Source organism: Megascapheus bottae, chromosome 18 (assembly GCF_031878675.1).
Source record: "Megascapheus bottae isolate mThoBot1 chromosome 18, mThoBot2.hap1, whole genome shotgun sequence".
Classification (NCBI taxonomy): domain Eukaryota; kingdom Metazoa; phylum Chordata; class Mammalia; order Rodentia; family Geomyidae; genus Megascapheus; species Megascapheus bottae.
Window position 1 is genome coordinate 29,180,374 of NC_143526.1, and position 22,803 is coordinate 29,203,176.

At 47.8% G+C, this 22,803-nt stretch overlaps 1 protein-coding gene and 1 long non-coding RNA gene across 3 annotated transcripts in view; both read left to right on the forward strand.

Annotated features, from left to right (window-relative positions):
- The window catches only part of Tm9sf4 (transmembrane 9 superfamily member 4), a 46,715-nt gene extending 26,005 nt beyond the window's left edge, over positions 1–20,710 (forward strand). For both annotated transcript variants that reach the window (XM_090352156.1, XM_090352155.1), the window contains exons 4-18: positions 1,376–1,544; positions 1,645–1,774; positions 2,440–2,563; positions 3,706–3,824; positions 3,912–4,023; positions 5,323–5,393; positions 8,325–8,457; positions 9,420–9,501; positions 9,596–9,671; positions 12,018–12,101; positions 14,539–14,714; positions 15,169–15,232; positions 16,081–16,200; positions 17,113–17,202; positions 20,462–20,710. In XM_090352156.1, the coding sequence (XP_090208282.1) occupies positions 1,376–1,544; positions 1,645–1,774; positions 2,440–2,563; positions 3,706–3,824; positions 3,912–4,023; positions 5,323–5,393; positions 8,325–8,457; positions 9,420–9,501; positions 9,596–9,671; positions 12,018–12,101; positions 14,539–14,714; positions 15,169–15,232; positions 16,081–16,200; positions 17,113–17,202; positions 20,462–20,611 (1,700 nt within the window). In that variant the 3' untranslated portion in view covers positions 20,612–20,710. The remainder of the gene's footprint in view (positions 1–1,375; positions 1,545–1,644; positions 1,775–2,439; positions 2,564–3,705; positions 3,825–3,911; positions 4,024–5,322; positions 5,394–8,324; positions 8,458–9,419; positions 9,502–9,595; positions 9,672–12,017; positions 12,102–14,538; positions 14,715–15,168; positions 15,233–16,080; positions 16,201–17,112; positions 17,203–20,461) is intronic.
- Positions 20,711–20,840: 130 nt separating this feature from the next.
- Positions 20,841–22,348, forward strand: LOC150050354 (uncharacterized). Its single transcript, XR_016538617.1, has 2 exons — positions 20,841–21,770; positions 21,915–22,348. It is a non-coding gene; the product is annotated as an uncharacterized LOC150050354 (long non-coding RNA).
- The last annotated feature ends 455 nt before the right edge of the window (positions 22,349–22,803 follow it).

Here is a 22,803-nt window from a genome sequence, read left to right on the forward strand (position 1 = left end):
CCAGTCCTGGGGCATGAACTCAGGACCTGAGCACTGTCCTTGGGCTTTCTCCAGGCTAGAGCTCTACCATTTGAGCCACTTCTGGCTTTTTCTACGTATGTGGTACCAAGGAATCAAACTCAGGCCTTCATGCATGCTAGGTAAGCACTCTACCACTAGGCCAAACTCCCAGCTCACTTCTACCTTTTTGTAGTTAGTTAGAGATAAGATCTCATGGACTTTCCTGCCTGGCTGGCTTTGAACCACGATCCCGAGATCTTAGCCTCTTGAATAGGTAGGATTACAGGTGTGAGCCACCAGTGCCGAGCTTGATTCTGGATTTGACCCCACTCTCTTCCCTGCCTGAATTGGGATCTGAAGAAAAATAAATAGGAAATAGTATTTCCCTTCAAAGAATCCATAGCCAGTAAGGGAGCCAAAAACAAAATATAAATATACTGAACAAAATATCCCTGACATATGAAAAAGTACAGAGGCAAGGAATATAAGTTCCAGATCAGCTGAGCTACACAGTGAGACTCTCAAGAAAAAGAAAAAAAGGCAGTGGTAGTAACTCACTTTCTCCTCCTAGAATCTGGCAAACAGAATTTCAGCACTCTGGAGGCTGAAGCAGGAGGATTGAGAGTTAAAGGCCCACCTAGGCTACATAGCAAGGCCCAGTCCTTAAAAAGGAAGGGCAAGGGGAGTAAAGTTAATTGGAATATTTTGCAAATATGTGAAATCCCTCCCCCTGTATAACTAATGTAAGTTTCTTTAAAAAAAAATGGCACAGACTTATTGTTGGCAATGAAAATGATATTTGATGCCTTTCTGCTCTGCTCTATGCCTGGGACATGAATGGCTCCTTTATTTTTCACTGTAACTCCCATTTTGTGGAGGAGGAAATGGAGGCTCAGTGAAGGTAAGTGACTAAGCAAGACTGCTGAGGTACTAAGTGTCAAAGGCAGGTGCAACAACATGCAGCCTGAAGTCAGAGCAGTCTCTCCTCACTCCATGGTCTGTCTCTGTGTAGGGGAACTAGTACAGGAAAGGGGGAAGGGAAAAAGTTGAGCTTTAAGTTAGTACATGGAGCAGATAATGGCATACAAAGCCAAGAAGACACCACCTAAAGCCCACTGGTATAGAAGGAAGTGTGGGCTTTGGTGAACTCTGCGATAGGCAGTAGTGATACTAGGGCATGGAGGAGGAAGGGTGATGGGGCAAGTTAGAGGGGCAAGCTGGGTACAAGCACCTGGGACAGAGTGTTGACTGATGGGCATGGTGCTGGTGATATCTGGGGAAGTCTACTTTGCCTTGCCTCCGGTGGCTCCATGGCTGCTGATCTCAGTGACCTCAGGGTTGAAGCTCTGAGCTCCATCTGTCTCTCTTACGGCAGGAGAGGTGCTGAGAGGGGACCGGATTGTCAACACCCCTTTCCAGGTTCTCATGAACAGTGAGAAGAAATGTGAGGTGCTGTGCAGCCAGTCCAATAAGCCAGTGACCTTGACAGTGGAGCAGAGCCGGCTGGTAGCTGAGCGCATCACAGAAGACTACTACGTCCACCTGTAAGCTGTCCTCTGCGTCCTGCTGGCCTTGCATGCACACTGTGGAGGGATGGATAAGAGAGGCGGTCCAGAGGGACTAAGTGAGGCTTTGGGTTTCCAGCATTGCTGACAACCTGCCTGTGGCCACCCGGCTGGAGCTGTACTCCAACCGTGACAGTGATGACAAGAAGAAGGAAAAAGATGTGCAGTTTGAACATGGCTACCGGCTGGGCTTCACAGATGTCAATAAGGTAGACTGTCTTTGACACACTCAGCAGGCTGGGGCTCTACACCTCTCAAGTCACACTCCTATGGGGCCACAGAGAACAGGAAACAGCTCTAGGCTTGAAAACAAGAGATGGGAGTCAGCAAGGGTACATTTCCCCTGGTGTCTTTGGAAAGATGGGCTCTTCAGAAGACTGAAGCTTTGGGTCAGTGTTCTAAGAAGGTAAAGACTTGGTTGCTACAGTATCACATTCTGTTTATAAAGGTAAAACCAAGAAAAGAACCTGGAACTTGATCAGTGTTCAAAACAGCTATGGCCTCTCTGAGTTTGAATCCTGCTTCTACTACTTGCTAGTTGTCTTGAGCTATGTTTCCATATTTGTACAGCATATGTAAAGTCTTCCAGGCTTTGCTGAGTAATTCAAACAATCTGAGTCTTTCTGGTGGAGGGGCAGGGGTGTGGTTTGGTTGGCACTGGAGAGACCAAGTGCACTCTTGTGTTTTAGAAGGTGGTATAGGTAACTAAATTAGGATCAAATAGTAGAAGGCCTACAAACGAAGGCCTAGGAAGTCTTAGTTGAAGCTTTCCAGGAGAGGGCAGAGATTCTAGGTATTGCTCTGATACCTGTGATCGTCTCCCTGGGTAACTGTTTCCTCGCTGTTAGCTGTTTTGTTCTCTTCTTCTCTTTAGATCTACCTGCACAACCACCTCTCTTTCATCCTGTACTATCACCGGGAGGACATGGAAGAGGACCAGGAGCACACATACCGAGTCGTCCGCTTCGAGGTGATTCCCCAGAGCATCAGGCTGGAGGGTGAGTGGGGAGGTCTGACCAGAGGGGCAGGGTTGGATGGGCCTGGGCCTCCACGTTCAGGGTGGGACACATTTTTCGCCTCAGCTACAGAGAGGTCATTTGTGTATTCTCAATAGAAAAGATGGGGGTGAAGGACAACTGACATGGGCTGTGTAGTAAGCAGGAGCCCTACCAGTTCACCTCTTCCCAGCAACCCCAGAAGGTAGCCAAACAGATAGGAAGCAGCCTATTCTTATGCAGGTTGAAGAACCAGGGGCAAGGATACAGAAAAAGCCATAGAGCAATGGTTTGTTTCTTCTTTCTCTCCTTCTGTGAGTGATTGGCACAGGTTACATTTGCCCAGGGTCAACAGGAGTCTGAGAGCCCAGCCCGGTGCTGATGGGCCCCAGGTGAATAGATCCAGTTTTACCCCCCAAGTCAGCCCTTACACACTATAGGTTGTCCTTGAGCTACAGAGCAGGACTGGTCTTAGGTTCATGGTGGGATAGGAGGTAGCTTTTTGGAAAACTCTAGAACATGGCTTACAAATAAAGTAATTTGTGAAAGTCTCATAAAATGTAGATCCTGTTCTTTCAGAGCACTGTACTGGCTCTTTCTTTCTGTGAGTATACGGTTTTACATTTGCACATGGAATGATTGGAGGTCACTGTTCCTGCAGTGGCTCATTGAGATTACCGATCTCCAGCATCCAGCACAGTCCTGGGCACTGAATGAAAGGTTGAATAGATATAGAGATGCCTTGGCGGAATAAGGGATGGATGACAGAATGAAAGGGAACACATCTGAGTGTGTGAAACACTAAGTGATGACTTCAGAATGGAGAGTAAGCAAATGTGGTAGAGAGAGCCACCATTTTGAAGTGTATAGAATGGGCCTGAGTGCGTGAATGCGTGGATGTTTGCTCCAAGTGTTACGATATAAAGATGGCATTTAGACTGCCTGTGCACACGCCTGTCTGCAGCCCCAAAGGCCCTTTGGGAAGTCAGAGATTTGAGAATATCACCATGAAAATCACGGTTGACTGCTGTGCTCCCAGCCTTCAGACACTGGAGGCCCCAGTCCCACACAGGAAGCCTTAAGGACACTTGAAGGAGCCCTTAGGGAGTGGTACTGGCTGCAAGAACAGTCTCTGTCTCTCACAGACCTCAAAGCAGATGAAAAGAGTTCATGTACCCTGCCTGAGGGTACCAACTCCTCACCCCAAGAAATTGACCCTACCAAGGAGAATCAGCTGTATTTCACCTACTCTGTGCACTGGGAGGTGAGAAGGGGTGTGAGTGCTCCACAAGGGTCCGGGCCAGGATTCTAGGGCAGGAAGCCTAACTAAGTGCCTCTTCCTGCCTGCCAGGAAAGTGACATCAAATGGGCCTCTCGCTGGGACACTTACCTGACTATGAGTGATGTGCAAATCCACTGGTTTTCCATCATTAACTCCGTTGTGGTGGTCTTCTTCCTGTCAGGTGAGAACTCTGGGCTTGAAGGTGGAGAGGATGGGATGGAGGTTGAGGGATTGAGGCACCCCATCTCTAGAGTGTTCTCATGGCCAAGTGCGAGTTAGAAAATGGCTCCAGGACATCCTGCTAGGCATCAGGAGTACAGATGTGAGCAAGAGGCAGTCTCTCCTCTCAAGAGGGATAGATACAGCTGTCCATAAACACAATCATTAACTTGTTCAATGGCAGATTGTTACTTGACCCATGCCAAGCATTGTGCCAGATGTCAGGGTTATGGTGTTAAACGGGTTAGCTAAACTTAACAGTGGGAGGGAAATAAAACAGCAAATAAGTAGTGGTGTTTGAGATAAAGTGAAAAGCAAGGCTACTTTAGGGAAGGCTTCTCCAAACAAGGTCCGAGCCATTAATCAGAAGATCTCAGGTAAACTGTTTCCACAAGGGTCTCAGCCCTGCAGAGGCAAGCTTGTGAGGAAGCTGGATGGTGAGAGTGGAGGGAAGAGGTGGGGTGGTACTAATCACTGTGAATCATGAGATACATAGACTGTCCACTGTAATAAAACATGTATCCAAAGGCAGTCTACTCCCTAAGCACTGAATAAAGTTCTCCTCTGATACCTACAGTCTTAACTACTCAGGGGTCTTAAGATCTGAGAATTGGGGTTTATAGCCAGCCTGAGCAGAAAAGAGCAAAAAGTCAGAAGTGGATGTGGGGCTCAAGGGGTAGAGCACTAACTTTGAGCAAAAAAGCTAAGGAATCATGCCCAGGCTCTGAGGTTAAGCCCTAGTACCAGCATACACATACACATAAGATCTGTCCCTCAGCCATACCAATTGATCTCAGAAGTAGAGAAGAAAGGGCAAATGGGATGGAGGGGGTTGCCTCTGGGCTGTATAAGATGCTAATTGGTGAAGATACCCATGGTGAATCTTGAAACACATAGGGAAGCAGTCACACAGGGAAGGTATTCCTGGCAAAGTGAGCAACAGGAGTAAAGGCAGAAAGAGAGAGGGTTATGGTGAAATCTGATCTACAGCAGCTGGAGAGAAGCCGGAGTACCATGCCACAAAAAGAACTGGAAACTCTCCTCTCAGACATGAAAAGTAGAAGATAGTGGCCATCCCCACCCATCCCTGCAGTCCCTTTTCTGCACAACTCTCCCTGATTAGCTGGGGTAGAGCTCTGCCCCAGGGAGAAGCTGAGGTGGCCACATGGCCAGGTCCTCTTAGAGGAGGGGGACATACATGGAACACAGCCAGCTGTGTTAATGATGCTCTGACTCCTGTTCCCCATCTTGTCTGTTTCAGGGATTCTGAGTATGATTATCATTCGGACCCTCCGCAAGGACATTGCCAACTATAACAAAGAGGATGACATTGTACGAGGTCTTGGCTGGGGAGGGATAGACTGGAAGAAGGAGGGGCGGGTGTCAGAGTTTTAGGCTTGCCAGACTGGGAGGAGAGGGAAGGAGCTATGCACCCATGGCTCATGCCTGTAATTCTAACCACTTGAGAGGCAGAGATTAAGAAATGGAACTTACAGGCTAACCTGAACAGAAAGTTAGCAAGCTACCATCTCAACAGAAAAATTGAGGCGTGGTAATACATTCCTGTCATCATACGTGGGAGGCATAAGTAAGGGAATTGCAGTTCAGGCTGGTGCAGGCAAAAAGTGAAACCTCTCAAAAATAACTAGAACGGGCACCAGTGGCTGACACCTGTAATCCTAGCTGTTCAGAGGGCTGAGATCTGAGAATTGTGGCTCAAAGCTAGCCTGGGCAGCAAAGGCCATGAGCCAATTACCTCCAATAAACTACTCAGAAAAAGCCAAAAGTAGTGCCAGGGCTCAAGTGGTAGGGCTCTAGCCTTGAGCAAAAAGAAGCTCAGGGACAGCACCCAGACCCAGATTTAAGCCCCACGACCTGCAAATAAAAACAAAAATGAACAAACAACAGGACAGAAATATCTGGAAGCGTGGTTCAAGTAATAGAGAGCCTGCCTAGCAGGCTTTAAGCTCATAGTTTAAATCCACTGTAAAAAAAATAATAATAATAAAAATAAAATAAATAACAACAACGATGATGATGTTGATGGAGGAAAAAAAATCAAAATCAAATCCCTGGCTCTGCTATTAAGGATTTCTAATTTTAAAGTATAAAGGCAATGGACAGAGTCACAGAAAGAAAACTTGATTAATTTGACATTTAAAAAATCTTAAACTAAGCCAAATGCTGGTGGCTGGTACCTGTAATCCCACTCAGGAGGCTGAGAACTGAGACTCATGGTTTAAAACTTGCCCAGGCAAGAATGTCCATGAGACTTAGCTGCAGTGCCATCAAAAGTGGCACTGCAGTTCAAAGTTGTAGAGCCCTAGCCTTGAGCAAAAAGAGCTTAGGGGCCTGGAGTTTAGCCTAGTGGTAGAGTGCTTGCCTACCATGCACGAGGAGCCGGGTTCAATTCCTTGGTACCACATACACAGAAAAAAGCCAGAAGTGTTGCTGTGGCTCAAGTGGTAGAGCTCTAGCCTTGAGAAAGTCCAAGGACAGTGCTCAGGCCCTGAGTTCATGGCCCAGGACTGGCAAAAAAAAAAAAAAAAAAAAAATCTTAAACTAGATCCTGGCATATACCTGAATTCCTATAATCTTGGCTCTCAGAAGACTGAAATAGAGGGATCCTAAGTTCTATGCTAGCCTGTCTCAAAAATAACAAGCCTGGTGTGGTGGCTCAAGCCTGTAATCCTAGCTACTTTGGAGGCTAAGATCTGAGGATCAAGATTCAAAGCCAGCCCAGCACAAAAGGACCTGAGACTCTTATCTCCAATTAACCTCTAGAAAAGGGAAGTGGGCTTAGCTCAAGGTTAGGGTGGTAGCCTTGAGCTGAAAGGCTCAGGGACAGCGCCCAGGCCAGGCCAAGTTCAAGCCCCACGCCCCACAAAAACAAAACAAAACAAAACAAAAAACTAAAAACACTAAAATCTCTAAAGTAATAATTAACAAAAAAATTCCAGGCAAAGAACTACACATGGACTGGGAGTTTGGCCTAGTGGTAAGAGTGCTTGCCTATCATGCACGAAGACTTGGGTTCGATTTCTTGGTGCCACATACATAGAAAAAGCTGGAAGTGGTACTGTGGTTCAAGTGGTAGAGCACTAACCTTGAGAAAGCTTGAGGACAGTGCTCAAGCCCTGAGTTCAAGTCCTAGGACTGGCAAAAAAAAAAAAAAGGCAACGCACACACACACACACACAATTCTTTACATGCCTACTGATTATGTATGGCACCACTTCCAGCCTTTTCTGTTTATACAGTATTGAGGAATGGAACCCAGGACTTCACACATGCTAGGCAAGCACTGTACCACTAAGGCACCTTCCCAGCCATTCCTGAGCTTTTTCTTATTTTTTCTTGGTCTATCTTGAACTCAAGTTGTAGCTCTCTACCACTTGGATCCTAGCACCATGTCTAGCTTTTTCTGAGTAGTGTATTGGAGATAAGAGGCTGACAGACTGTTCTACCCTGGCTGCCTTCAAACCAATGAGCTAGGGTTGAAGGCATGAACCATTGGCACCTGGCAAGAAATGTTTTTGCCTCAGATAGCCCCCCAAATGAGAATTCAAACAATCATGAGATGATTTTACCATCAAATTAGCACAGATTTTTAAGTTGTGACATGGCCTTAAACTTACAATGCCCTTGCTTCAGCCTCCTAAGTGCTGGACACAGGCTTTCACTGCCATACCCATGTTGGGGTGTTTTGACTTTATTTTGAACTGGGGTTTGAATTCAGGGCCTGGAGTTTACTAGGCAGGTGCTCTACTACTTGAGTCATACACACTGTTATTCTTGTTTTGTTTTTGCCGGTCCTGGGATTTGAACTTATGGCCTGGGCACTGTCCCTGAGCTTCTTTTGCTTAAGGTTAGCACTCTTATCACTTGAGTCACAATACCACTTCTGCCTTTTTCTGTTTATGTGGTACTGAGGACTCAAACCCAGGGCTTCATGCATGCTAGGCAGCACTCTACCACTGAGCTACATTCCCAGCCCTTGCATAATTTTTTCCATATAGTAGGTTTATGGAATTGGAGAGATTTTCCTATGCAGATATGAACATTCTTTTTAGCCGTTTCTCCCCAGGTGACAGTTCTCTGAGAAACGCTGTCTCATATTACTTACACTCCTGTGTCAGGGCTGGAACTGGTGGACAGCTGAGGGGCTCTCAGGGGGATCAGGAGACCTGATTTGTTAGGAGCGTTCCTGTAGTAGCTGCTCTGGTCTCATGCGACTCCCTCATTCTTCACCTTTTGCTGTAGGAGGATACCATGGAGGAATCTGGGTGGAAGCTTGTACATGGTGACGTCTTCCGGCCACCTCAGTACCCTATGATCCTCAGCTCCCTGCTGGGTTCAGGCATTCAGCTCTTCTGTATGATCCTCATCGTGATCTGTGAGTGGGCCCAGAGGGCTGAGTGTTGAGCCCAGAGGTACATAGCCCAATTTAGAGGCATGACTGACTGCCTCTCCAAGTGGCTTTAGTGGACGAAAGGGCTCCCAAGCACTAGGCATCAAGCAGGCATGGCATCAAGACAGCTGCCCCAGCCCCAGGCCCTGGGAATAGTCATTCTCCTCTAGCTCTCCAGCTCTGTGTAGAGCATACCATGTCACCCCATGAAATAAGCACATCAGTACATTGAGATTGCTCTTCGTTTCAGTAAAGTGAAGTGAATGACCAAGTACCATGGTCAAGATTGGATTCAGGACTTGTTTTGTTTTGTTTTGTTTTCTTTTACAATGATAGGAGTGAGTTACAGGCCGCTCTAGAGTCCGTCTTACCTAAATTCATATCTCAACCTCCAAGCTCTTTGACCTTGGACAGCCACTTAATCTTGTGGGCCTCAGTTTCTAAGTGGAAAAAATTATCTCTGCCTTGCAGAGTTGTTAAGACATGTTCAGTGAGCCGGTATTTCATGATCTCAGAATGGGGTCTGGCTCATTGCAAGTTCTCGGTGGACTGGCATAATCTGAGGATTATGGCTCAAAGCCAGCCTGGAAGGAAATTCCACAAGATTCTCTTCTCCAGTTAACCAAAAAGCCAGAAGTGGATCTGTGGCTCAAGTGCAAAGAGTGCTAGCCTTAAGTAAAAGAAGTTGAGGGATAACATCTAGGCCCTGAGTTCAAGCACTAAGACTGACACAAAGATTCATCCAGCCAATACCTGTCAGCTACTGCACCCCCTGAGCCCTAGCTAAGACACCCAATCTTTTCCTCTAGAGGGCAAGGGCCTCTGTCATTGAGAAAACTAAGGGAAAAGGAAGCCTTATTAGGCCCATCTGCCCAGGAACCTGTCAGCCATGAGAGCTGAGGGCATAGTGGTGAGCCCCTCTGACTCTGCCTTCCCTTCCTCTGCAGTTGTGGCCATGCTTGGGATGCTGTCACCCTCCAGCCGAGGAGCACTCATGACCACAGCCTGCTTCCTCTTCATGTTCATGGGGTAGGTGTGTGTAAACAGGCTCCCAGAGGCCAGCATAAGCCTTCTTCATGCCACTAACTGCCCCCTTGCTGTGGACCTTGCCCTTTTCCCACAGGGTGTTTGGTGGATTTTCTGCCGGCCGACTCTACCGCACTCTAAAAGGCCATCGATGGAAGAAAGGAGCTTTCTGTGTAAGTGTCCTAATCTCATGGTATTGAGTACTGTCTGGGAGACTCTTCCTGAGCCTCTCAGGAGTGGAGGCAGATGCTAGTGGAAGCTGAATGGTAGTGTGGCAGAGCAGGAGAGACTTAGGCCAAGAGTCAGCCGTTCTGGGTCCTTACCCACAGGTTCCAAGCAAGGCATCACAGAGCCCTACTTGCCCTATCCATAAACAGAGGGCATTAAACTTAGGTAGGGTTTCTTTTTTTTGTTGTTTTGTCTTGTTTTTGCTATGGGATGGGATGAAATGACATTTGAGCATGGAGAAGCAGCCATCAGAACCCTTGGGTTAGGGAATTGCCCAGATCCCATCCTGAGCCTATCCATTTCTAACTGTCTCTTCAATAGGGGCATCCACTTCTAAGGTTGTGTGGATGGAGAGATTGCATGTAAGGCCATGGTACAGCATGGGCACTCAGGAAACTTGAGATAAAACCGTGACCAAGCGTTAGTAAGAAGGGAGTCCCAGAGATGGATCTGGCAGCAGAGGCTGATTGTTAGATTGCTCAAAATATCTTGAGATCCATCATCGTTACAATGTGACAGCAATCTCTTAGCTTAGTAGTCCCAGTGTGGAAAGAAGGGGCTCAAGTATAAATCGGGAGCTTTGGGTTTCTGTGCTCAGATCCAAGTCAAAGAGATTCTGAGAATCTCTTGATTTTGAGGATCTCTGATTCTGATGAGAATCCCTGATGTCTGGGTCAGGGAAGGGATTATGCTTCAGCTGAGTTCTAAAGGATGTGGATGGGTTTGAAGTCTGTGATGTAGGATTTCCAAGGGTCCTGAGGACTACCCAAGTTCGGCTCCCCAACCCGTCCCTTCAGTGCCTTCATCCCTTTTTTTTTTTTTTTTTTTTGGTACCAGTCCTGAAGCTTGAACTCATGGTATAGAGACACTGTCCTTGAGCTTTTTTGCTCAAAGCCAGCACTCTACCACTTGAGCCACAGCTCCACGTCTGACTTTCTGTGATTGACTAGGGATAAGAGTCTCATGGACTTTCCTGCCTGGGCTGGCTTCAAACCATGATCCTCAGATCTCAGCCTCTTGAGAAGCTAGGCTTACAAGCATGATCCACCAGTTCCCAGCCAGTGCCCCTCATCTTTTTTTCTTTTTCTTTTTTTTTTTTTTTTGCCAGTCCCAGGCTTGAGCTCAGGGCCTGAGCACTGTCCTTGGACTTTCTCAAGGCTAGAGCTCTATCACTTGAGCTTCAGCACCACTTCTGGCTTTTTTTTTCCTATGTATGTGGTGCCAAGGAATCGAACCCGGGTCTCCGTGCATGTTAGGCAAGCACTCTACCACTAGGCCAAACTCCCCGCCCCCAGTGCCCCTCATCTTTAAACAAGATAATATGGGCCAGAGGAATGGCTCAAGTTGTAAAACATTGCTAGCAAGCACAAGCCCTTAAGTTCAAATCCTAGTATTGGAAAAAATGAAAAAGTAAGAAGAGGGGATGTTGGTCCTTCATTTTTAAACCTGTAGTGAAGGTTAAATGGGACTATGTATGTAGAGCCTGCCGTTTGTCATCCCTAAGATTTGAGTTTGGTTTCAATTAAGGCATGTTTACACAGTTTTGTTGTTTGTTTATTTTTGTCATTGTGGGGCCTGGGTACTGTCCTTGAGCTCTTCAGCTCAAAGCTACCACCCTACCCTTGGGCCTGGGCATTGTCCCTGAGTTCTTCTGCCTTGCACCCTGAGCCACAGCCCCACTTCCAGTTTTCTTGTGGTTAATTGGAGATAAAAGTCTCACTGACATTGTGCATTGTAGTGCCCAAGCTAGCTTTAAACAGTGATCCTCAGATCTCAGTCTCTTGCATAGCTAGGATTACAGGCACGAGCCATCGTGCCTGGCTGTATACACAAGTTTTTAAACTTTTATTCACTTATTCAACTGTATTTAGTTGCCATTATGTTCTTGAGTGGTGGGACTGTATCCTTTAGGGAAGAGCACATGACCCCATCCTGAGTTGACCGTATCCTGGATTGGAAATGTATTTAGTACACCCAAGCTATCCAGCATCATAGTGTGCTTCTGCTGAATGCCGTTACTTCTGGGCCATCATGAAGCCAAGAACTTTCAGGTAGAACTTACATAAGCTAGGGCCATCTGTAGTTACCGGTGGCTTGAAAGCAAGGAATAGCAGGTCTGGGAATCTGACAGGCCTCTTTCAGGCCTGCCTCCTCTGGGTGAGAGAAGGAATTATGCTTGAGCTGTGTTGTGAAGGACAAGGACAAGATGAAGCCTGTGATGGGGGGAGCCCAATTGGGTCCCAAGGAACTCCCAAAATACAGCTCCCCAACCTGGCCTCTCTTGCTCCCAGACGGCGACCCTGTATCCTGGAGTGGTTTTTGGCATTTGCTTTGTACTGAATTGCTTCATCTGGGGAAAGCACTCATCCGGAGCGGTAAGTGCCCCTCCCCCACCCTCCAGTCCTTCCCCAGCAAGGCAGGTCACTGGTGTCCAACCACATTCCCCAAGGTCACTTCCTGCCATTCCTTCCCTTTTCTAAATCCCCACAATTCTCTTCCCAACCTTGGGGGTTGATGGTTGGCTGGGGTTTCCCCAGCTTTGCCCATTGTCAGCCAGTGCCCTGTCCCTGGCTTCTCTGTGGCCTCTGACAGCTGGCCAAAATTCACTTCTCGAAAGGGAGGTTTCCATAGGCCAGGAGTCAGCTGGGGAATTCCCCTTTCATCAGGCAAGAGCTGCCAGGTGCAAGTGAATTGGCCAGGGTCCTATAACAGGGTTTTGCTCTCAGTGTCTGCCCTCAGCACTAGCCTCGGCAGGTAGGAGCAGGATGGGAAAAGGCACATGGCTCTGAGAGTAGGCAACCTGCCAATCCCAGGCTGTGGTGGAATATCTACCTCAGTAGGATTGGGCTAGGAAGGATGGGGTCTTGGTTAATTAGAGCTGTGGTAGAGGTGGGACAGATATTTGCACCCCAGCATGCAGAGCCACCTGCCCCCTCCCTAGGGTCCCTGGGTAAGGTGCAAATTGAGTTGCCTGGGGGCTGAGAAAGCTTCCTGAAGGAAGAGAAACTAATCGTTCTCTCACTTCCTTTTTTATACCTGTGTTCTTCCTCCCTTCAGCTTTTTCCTCCTGGTTACCAGTTGTATGTTCTAATACTCACTGTGGAAGTTCTGGAAAGAAGAAGGGAGTTAAGAAATTAAAAATAACTTACACTCCAGCCACCCAGACTATGGAAATCTTTAATACATGCTCTTTCAAACTTTTTAATAAATATATTTAAGTGAGATTATATAATTTAAGACACAGAATGATAAACACATGGTGATTTCTTGTAATAATTATTGTTAAGGGCCAGGAGTTTGGCCTAGAGGTAAAGTGCTTGCCTAGCATGCACAAAGACCCAGGTTCAATTCTTCAGAACCACATACATAGAAAAAAGCCAGAAGTGGTGCTATGGCTTAAGTGGTAGAGTGTTAGCCTTGAGAAAACCCAAGGACAGTGCTCAGGCCCTCAGCCCAAGCCCAGGACTGGCAAAAAAAAAATAATAATAATAATAATTGTTAAAAGCACTTTACTTATATTTACTTAAATTTTCTTTTGCATGATTTTATTATGTGTGTCTGTGTGCCAGTCCTAGAAACTTGAATTTAGGACCTAGGAGCTGTCCCTGAGCCCTTGTGCTCAGGGCTAATACGCTACTGCTTGAGCCACAGCTCTGCTTCCAGCTTTTTGATAGTTACTTGGAGATAGGGTCTCATGAACTTTCCTGGCTAGACTGACTTCAAAAAGGGATCCTTTGATCTCAGCCTATTGAGTAGCTAGGACTACTGGTGTGAGCCACCAGCACCTGGCTTTGCCTGGTGTTTGGGTGCTTGAATTTGGGACCTGAGCACTGTCCTTGGACTTTCTCAAAGTTAAAGCTCTACCAATTGAGCCACAGCACCACTTCTGGCTTTTTGTCTATGTATGTGGAGTCGAACCCGAGTCTTCAAGTATGCTAGGCAAGCATTCTGCCACTAGGCCAAACTCGAACCCCTCTGCATGATTTTTTTTTTTTTTGTGGATCATGGGGTTTGAACTCTGCCTGGGCATTGTCCCTGAGCTCTTCAGTTCTAGGGTAGGGTCGTAGGGTCGTAGCCTACCCTTGAGCCAAGTCCCACTTCCCGTTTTCTAGAGGTTAATTGAAGATAAAGAGTCTCAGGTCCTTTTGTGCCCAGTTGACTTTAAACCTTGATCCTCAGATCTCAACCTCCTGAGTAGCTAGTATTACAGGTGTGAGCCACCGGGCCCAGCTTATGATTTTTATAGTTAATAACTGCACACAGAAGATGAGAAAGAAAATGAACAATCAACTCTACTCATACATTAGGAAAAGCACTGTTAAATTTTTTGGTATAGGCCTTTCCAGATACAGATCCATATAAATATTGTATTTTTATTGAAGTAGAATCCTGCTTTTCTCAGCTAGAAGTGTATCATGGAGGAGACTGGGATCTCTTTGTACAGTCTTGTCACTTTCCCTTTTCACTTAGTGGATTGCATGTCATTTCCTTCCCTTTGTGTTCCCTTCAGGTTCTCAGTCCTTTCCTTTCCTCTTCTCCCTCTTACTCCTTGGATGATAAGCTTCTGGGAAGTAGAGTTCCCTCATCACTGGGAGCTCAGATGGTTCCCCCATCCACTCCCTGTTCTCCTCACAAGAAGTTCTGGGTTCAGATTCTGGCCAGGAGCTCTTGAGGGAAGAGGATTTCACAGCTCCCTTCCTACGTAGGTGGCCCTGCCATGCTTATGGCTTCTCTCCTTCCAGGAGGTGCCCCCCTCCCTCCTGTCCAACCCCCCATCCTTGGCATTGGGGCCTCACAATGCTTTGTGTACAGGTGCCATTCCCCACCATGGTGGCTCTGCTGTGCATGTGGTTCGGGATATCCCTTCCCCTCGTCTACTTGGGCTACTATTTTGGCTTTCGCAAGCAGCCATATGACAACCCTGTACGTACCAACCAGATTCCCCGGCAGATTCCTGAACAGAGGTGGTACATGAACCGATTCGTGGGGTAAGTCTTCCAGCCAGAGGCAAAAGCAGACAGGCCTATGGGGTGGGCAGTGCCAGCACTCCTCTAAGCTATCTGCTGGGAGGCCATGGGAGAGGGTGCCTGCCCAGAGTGAAGTGGGCTGTTCCCCAGAGTCACCAGTATGAGTCTCCAGTAGGCGTAAGGCAGTCTCACACCACCATGAAGGGGGCCAGGCTGCAGCTAAATACGGTGTTGGTATATGAATCAGGACAGGGAAGGGGAGGACAGAGGGCCTGGTGACACAGGTTAGGGCTTCCACCTCTCTTACTCAGTTCTCATCTATGAGCTGAGTAGAACGATACCAACCTCTCGCAAGGTTGTCATGATAGCACAACGCGGAGAAGACAGAAATCGCCACCTGCATAGTCTTGGGAGGGAACCTGAGCTTCCTCATGGCCAAGACTCTGGCATTGTTAACACTGGTTCTCTGCTGTAGCATCCTCATGGCTGGAATCCTGCCCTTCGGTGCCATGTTCATCGAGCTGTTCTTCATCTTCAGTGTGAGTATTGCTGCCTGTCCTCCCCTCCACTCTCATGGTCCCAGCAGCCCCCTGGGCCGCTCCCTTCTCTTCACCACTGCCTGTGAAAGTGCAGGAGCCTGTTCTTCCCCTTAACGTCAGGTAGCAGTCCTGCCTGTTGGGACAGCTTTGGGAATTAAAGGAGCATGTCATGTGTGCATGTCTGGTGCATGGGCGCTGCTCTCTACAGGTAGTCACTGCCATCGCTGCAGGTATGACCGACTGATAGCATTGTTCTGTATGCTTCCATTTCTGGGTCCTTACCTGTCTGTACCAGTCACCACTAGCAAAAACTTGAAGCAAGTAGGCAGAAACATCCCCAGGATGCAAGGCAAAAGCAAATGTAAAAACTCATGGCATTTAGTAAATGCTGCTGGGGCAACCAGGAGTACTCTTGTCTAAAAGTGCCCGTGTGAAAGCCAGCAGGAAGGCTCCAGCTTCATTATGGATCTAGCTGACTCAGCCACATGCCTAGCACTCATGGTAGCAAACATCTCTTCCAGAGGACTATCTGCCTAATAAGGGCAGGGCCCCAAGTCCAAACCCAGGACCACCAAAATAAAATACAAGGCCAAGCTTGCATAGCTCACTGTTGTGTAGCATAGCGCCTGGCAGGGGTAAGCTGCTCCCGAGAGGCAGCGGCCACGGTTCAGGCTAGCAGATTCAGGCATAATCAGCAGTTCCTAAGAACAGTCTGACTCTTCCCCTGCCCCATGCCAGACCATAATGGTACCAGTGGCTCTCCATTCCTGCCTGAGGTGATGGGTATACCAGAGGAGGGCAGTTGAGCTGCGCCAAGCCAACTGAAGGGCACTTCGGTGTGTTCACAGGCCATCTGGGAGAATCAATTCTATTACCTCTTTGGCTTCCTGTTCCTTGTCTTCATCATCCTGGTGGTATCCTGCTCACAAATCAGTATTGTCATGGTGTACTTTCAACTGTGTGCAGAGGTAAGGGGAAGTGGAAAGTGGGGGGATGGAGTGGCTGGATCCCCCACTAACCAGGTAGGTGGGGCTGTGCAAAGGACATGTCCGGGCTCTTGGTGGGGGCCTATGTGCTTCCCTCTGCAAATCGCTGTCTCATTGGCACACTGGACTTGACAACACCTGCCGCTACTTGATTGTGTGGAATAGTCACTGCAGCTCAGTGAAGGACAGTACGTTCATGAGTATCGAATCCGTTCCAGTAGTAGTTTTGCTGACTGTCAGGTGTAGATCGGAGGCCTGCCTTGCTTCTGTGCCTAGTTCTTGCAGAGTGGGAAAGGTAAGCCTCCGTGGCTGCTGCCGCTCCCCAGCAGGACAGGGATAGTAACGCCTACTGGGCGGCTGCTTCACGCACTGAATGATCCAGTTCCTATTCAGCACTCAGAATAGGGCCTGGTGCACGGCAAGCATTTGCTTATGTAATATTCATTGTTATTACTTTTTTCTGGTGTTTGTTTTTTTAAATCAGGTATAATTTATAAACAGTAAAAGTCATCTTTCATTTACAATTCTATATTTTTAGAAATGCTTTAGTATGTATGGGATGGAGTAGTGGAGTGCTTGCCTAGCATACGCAAAGCCCTGGGTTTGATTCCTCGGTATCACATATACAGAAAAAGTAGCTCAAGTGGTAGAGTACTAGCCTTGAGAAAACCCAAGGACAGTGCTCAGGCCCTGAGTTTAAGCCCGGGACTGGCCAAAAAAAAAAGGGGGGGTGTGGGGGAGGAAAGGAAGGAAGGAAGAATTAATTTAGTCACGCTACAAGACATTTCTGTCACTCAGATGTCACTCTTCTCATCTAGTCATGAGCCACCCCCCCCAAGCATCTGGAAATGTGCCTTGGAGATGTGAGGTCACTCTTCTCCCATTCTTCCTCAGGATTACCGCTGGTGGTGGAGAAATTTCCTCGTCTCTGGGGGATCTGCTTTCTACGTCCTGGTCTATGCCATCTTTTACTTCGTTAACAAGGTACCACTCTTTTCAGGGGATCTTCTTAGTCCCTTGAGGCAGCATGGCAATGAATATACTGGGAGAAAATCCCAGCATCTCCATGGGTCCCAAGGAGTGGAGGACGAAGCCCTCTAGAACTGTTTGTAGTCTAGAATATAAATTAGTGCGGGGGCAGGAGGATGGCTACATGTGTATTAGGGCTTGAACTGAGTACTGTGCTTTCCCTTAGCTTTTCCACTCAAGGATGGTGCTCTACCACTTCAGCCACAGCTCCATGTAGGCTTTTTGGTGGCTAATTGGAGATCTGAGTTTCACATACTTTTCTGCCTGGGCTGACTTGGAACTGTAATCATCCGATCCCAGTCCCCTGAGTAGCTAGGATTATGGGCGTGAGCCACCAGCACCATGCAGATTTTAGTCCTATTTCTAGGACTTTCAAGGACAAATCTAATCTCTACAACCAATGTGGATTGGTGTTCTAGCTTCAGGTGTTGTTAGATCCAGGATCTGAAAAACACCAGAGTTCTGTATGCACACCTTTATCTGCATGTCTCTTTTGGCTTCAGTCTGCAACCAGGATCTTTCCACAAGGTGGGAAGATGGCCATGACAGCCTTGAAGTAAAAGAAGGTCTTCTGAACTGAGCACCGGTGGCTCACACCCATCATCCTAGCTAATCAGGAGGCTGAGATCTGAGGATTACAGTTCTTAGCCAGCCCGGGCAGGAAAGTCAGTGAGATTCCTCATCTCCACTAAACTACCTAAAAAGCCAGAAGTGGAGCTGTAGCTCAAGTGATAGAGCACTAGCCTTGAACAAAAAGGTCAAGGCAGAACCCAGGTCCTGAGTTCACACCCCAGGACCAGCACCCAAAAAAAAAGATCTTTCTTCTGCCATTGCATATGCATTCCAGGGAAAACTACATTGGCTCTGCCAAGGCTATATGCCATTGTGCCCATTGTTCAGATTTATCCAGTCCAGCAGAATACTGTGCACTGATTGACCGGCTTGTTTCATTTTTTTTAATTGTTATTATAAAGGTGGTATACAAAAGGATTACAGTTTATATAAGTCAGAGAAATATATTTCTTTTTGGACAGTTTCACCCTCCCCCCTCCCACTTTTTCCCTCCCACCCCCACCCACAGCTTAGATTTTGTACTACAATGTCTCCAACTGAAAAAGATAGCAAGAGTGTTTCTCAGGACTCCTGGAGATGGAAAGACAGGAAACCATGTTGGATAAAAGCTAGAGTTCTCTTCACAGCCTCCTGTCCTTCCTCCTGCCCTAGTCTGCCTTCTGTCTAAACACCAACTCCTCCAGCCACAGTGCGTAAATAAAATGAGGGCCCTTCCAGCCTTCATTTTGCTCATCCCTTTTCTGGTTTGACCACCTTCCCACCTCCAGGTCCCCGTTACTTTCACCTTATCAATACTTTTGGATTGGGCGCCAGTGCCTCATATCTATAATCCTAACCACTCAGAAAGCTGAGATCTGAGGATCATGATCAAATCCAGTCCTGGCAGGAAAGTCTACAATTAACCAGCAGAAAATCAGAAATGGCACTGTGACTCAAGTGGTAGAGTGCTTGCTTTGAGCAAAATTGCTCAGGGACAACACCTGACAAAACAAACAAAAAGAAAGAATACTTCTAGCTGGTGGAGCAGGTGGCTCAAGCCTGTAATTCTAGCTATTCAGGAGGCTGAAATATGAGGATCCTGAGATATAAGGATCCCGGTTCAAAGCCAGCCCAGGCACAAAACAAAACCAGATGTGGCCCTGTGGCTCAAGTGATAGAGCACCTAGAGTTCAAGTCCCACAACTGCCAATAATAATAATAATAATAATACTTTTAGACCAGACTGGGAATGAAACCTGACATGATAGCTTAGAAGGTATCAGTGCTCTATTTTGTCTGTTCATTTGCTTTTTGTTTTCTGCTGGCTCCTGGCATTTTGTGACCATGCATCTGCCCATGAGCCCTAGAATAGATGTCACACAGGCCTACACCCTGAGTGTATTTTGATACCAAGTTCCAGATTTTGTTCTCTGCTAATAGCACCATCACATAACTTCCTAATATCTCTGCCCAGACCTTCAAACTACCTCACTCACAGAGGAGGCTGACATATTCCAAGATGAAAACCTGGGCACCAGTGCCTCAGGCCTGTAATCCTAGCTACTCAGGAGGCAGAAATCTGAGGATTGCAGTTCATGGCCTTTCTGGGTAGGAAAGTCCATGAATTTTTTTTTTCATTTTTATTTATTTATTTATTTTGCCAGTCTTGGGGCCTGAACTCAGGGCCTGGGCACTGTCCTTGAGCTTTCTTAAGGCTCGAGCTCTACCACTTGAGTCACAGCACCACTTTCAGCTTTTTCTGTATATGTGGTAACCAAGGAATTGAACCTAGGGCTTCATGCATGCTAGGCAAGCACTCTACCACTAGGCCGAACTCCTGGCCCTATTCATGATTTTCTTTTTTTTTCTCTTTTTGCCAGTCCTGAGCTTGGGCTCCGGGCCTGAGTACTGTCCTTGGGTTTTCTCAAAGTTAGAGCTCTACACTTGAGCCACAGCACCACTTCTGGCTTTTTTCTATGTATGTGATACTGAGGAATCAAACCCAGGTCTTCTTCATGCATGCTAGGCAAGCAGTCTACCACTAGGCCAAATTCCCAACCCCCATCCATGAATTTTTTTTATCTCTTAATTAAGCACCAAAAAAGCCAGAAGTGGAACTCTGGCTCAAAATGCTAGAGCTCTAGCCTTGAGAAAACAAAAAGCTCAGGGACAGGGCTCAGACCCTCAGGCAGATATTGGAGGGGGCGGAGGGAAGAAGGAATGTAGGGAGGAGAAGAGAAGATGATCAGTGTGAACCATTTATATAGATGACCACCTTGCTTGAGGAAAAGAATGTAAGTTGAGGCAGACTGGTGAAGGCTCTCCGTCCTTAAGAGGGAAATGCTAGAACCTCCCCTGTGGCCTCCCTCCCCACTTCCTGACTGCTGTCCCAGCCATCCGGAGTGTTACTGTGGGGACTGTGTAGGACCAGACAGTGGCATGGTAGCAGCCATTCAAGCCTAAGTTGTTCTTACCTGGCCTCTGAGAACCCCAGGATCCAAGGCAACACTCCTGGTGTGAAAGAAGGTGCACCGTGGCTGAGCACCCATCCCTGGCCAAGTGGCCATTTCAGCATAAGAGGAGGGAGAGGGTGGGGACCCCCAGTTAGCTGTGGCCGCCCTGCACTAAGCACCTCTCCATTCTGTCTCTGCCATCGCCCTAGCTGGATATTGTGGAGTTCATTCCGTCTCTCCTCTACTTCGGCTACACAGCCCTCATGGTCTTGTCCTTCTGGTTGCTCACGGGCACCATCGGCTTCTACGCAGCCTACATGTTCGTCCGCAAGATTTATGCCGCCGTGAAGATTGACTGATGGGTGGACCATGGCCAGGCCCGCTGTGTCCTCGGACAGGAAGCTGCCCTCATGGGGAACTGCAGGCACTGAAATAAAATAACTCCTGCTCGTTTGGAATGCAACTCCTGGCACGGTGTTCCTGGATCCTGGGGCTGCGTGGGGGCGGGGAGGCCTATAGATAAACCTTGCATTTTTCTTCATCTTATTCCAATTCTGTGAGGGATGAATTTTGATTTTGGGGTTTTTTTTTTTTTCTTCAGTGCTGAGGAAATCCCCTCCGCTAGGAGCTCTCTCACCTGTTTATTCAGGTTTATTTTTGGCTTGGAGTTTTTTTTCCTTCATTGATTTTTGTTGGTGTTACGGTTTTTGCTTGTTTTTGTTTTTAACAAATGGATCCAGGATGGATAAATCCACCAAGATATGGTTTTCGGTCACTGTCTCCCCAGTTCCTCAGGGCTGTTGGTCACCCCATCAACTAACTGGAAGAGGAAACATAGGGGCCAGAAGTGAGGGTTCTGAGCCTTTTGCTGCCCATTCTCACCACCAATGCCAAGACACAGCACAGGCCTAACATGGACAGTGCCCTCCGTGCCAACCAGCCTCTGCCAGGTCCTCTCCCTCCCTCTCGCCCCTACCACACCCCTCCTTGTCTTCTCACCAGGAGCAAGCCAAGGCCTTGGTTGCTACAAAGAGGTCTTGAGAAGTGCTGGCTGAGGTTCGTTAGGACAGCAGGACGCCCCCCAGCTACGCAGCTGGAGTCTGTTGACCAGTGAGGAGGAAGAAAAGGGTCCCGAAGTGAACTGTTCTTGTGCCAAGAAACCCTGGACATGGGGCCAAGGATTTGCAGAGCCAAGCGTCTACATGGCCGTCAGGGAAGGAGTGGCTGAGGCTGCTAGGGTTACTCGCCCCTCAGGATTACTCCCCCATCCTTTACTTGGGGGTGCCACTCTGTCCAAGTGTGCTGGTGGCGGACCTCCTCCTGCCCCATTTCCAGGGCAGAAGGAGGAGGCCTCAAGTCCGCTGACCCCCTCCTGAATGTGTCTAGGAAGGACACGCTCTCCCCCGACGTCCCCTGGACTCAGCATTTATACTCAATTCTAGCCAGACCCATCCCCACCACCTCCCACCCGAGTTCTTTTGGGGATGCCCAGAAAACTGCTGTGAGAGGAAGATGAAGGTAAGTTTGATTGTTCCTTCCCCAGTGTCTCCAGGCTGGAAGGAGGGGGTCATGTGGCTGGCCTGGCTCCTCTGCAAGCCCCAACTCTTCCCACTCCTGTCTAACCTGCGCAAGTCACAGACATTTGCTCTTAAATTGCAACAGACCAAATCCATCGTGGGACTGGGGTTCAAGTCCTTTGGGACCCCACTGTGAGACAACTCAGGATGCTGGTGGCGCTAGGAACGCACCCAGCCCTCCCTGCCCCAGTCTCCCGGGCGAGGCCAGCTCCAGCACCAAGAGTTGAACCAGTGAACTCAGTAGCTCTCACAGTGACTCCTCTGCACCAAGCAGCATCCACCGTGAATCAGGTCGGAGAGAAGGGGACCCAAGCAGTAGAGAATGATCAGGAGTCTTTTGTTCATTCAAATGTTGAATATTTTCCCTAAGAGATTCTCTTGGGAGGGAGTGGGGAAATGGCACTCCTCAACCATTGTCGATTTTTTTGACTTTTTAAATCATCATTATTTTTAATTAAAAAAAAAATGCCTGTATGCCTTTTTTTGGTCCAATTGTAAATAAAAATACCATTGTCCGTTGTTGTGTCTCAAGTCATGTGTAAAGGTGGGTGTGAGAACATCCCTAGTTAGCTTGAGAGGAATGGTTGCTTTCAAAGCTCTGTCTCCTGTCCACCTTGCTGGGTCACACCCACTGCTGTTCCCTGACTGCAGCTAGTCCCTCCCTTCCCTGCTGACAGGCATGCATTTGCCCCTCACACCCCAAAGCAGGGAAGTCGGCCGTGGGCCTTGTTAGCCATGAGGCAATGAGGCTTTCTTATTTTTTCTTCTTTTTTTGTGCTAGTCATGGGGCATGAACTCAGGGCCTGAGCACTGACCCTAACCTTTTGTGCTCAAGGATAGCATCCTACCACTTGAGCCACCATTCTACTTCCAGCATTCTGATGGTTAATTGCAGATGATTGCTTCACACACTTTCCTACCCAGGCTGGCTTTGAACTATGATCCTCAGACCTCAGCCTCTCTGGATAACTAGG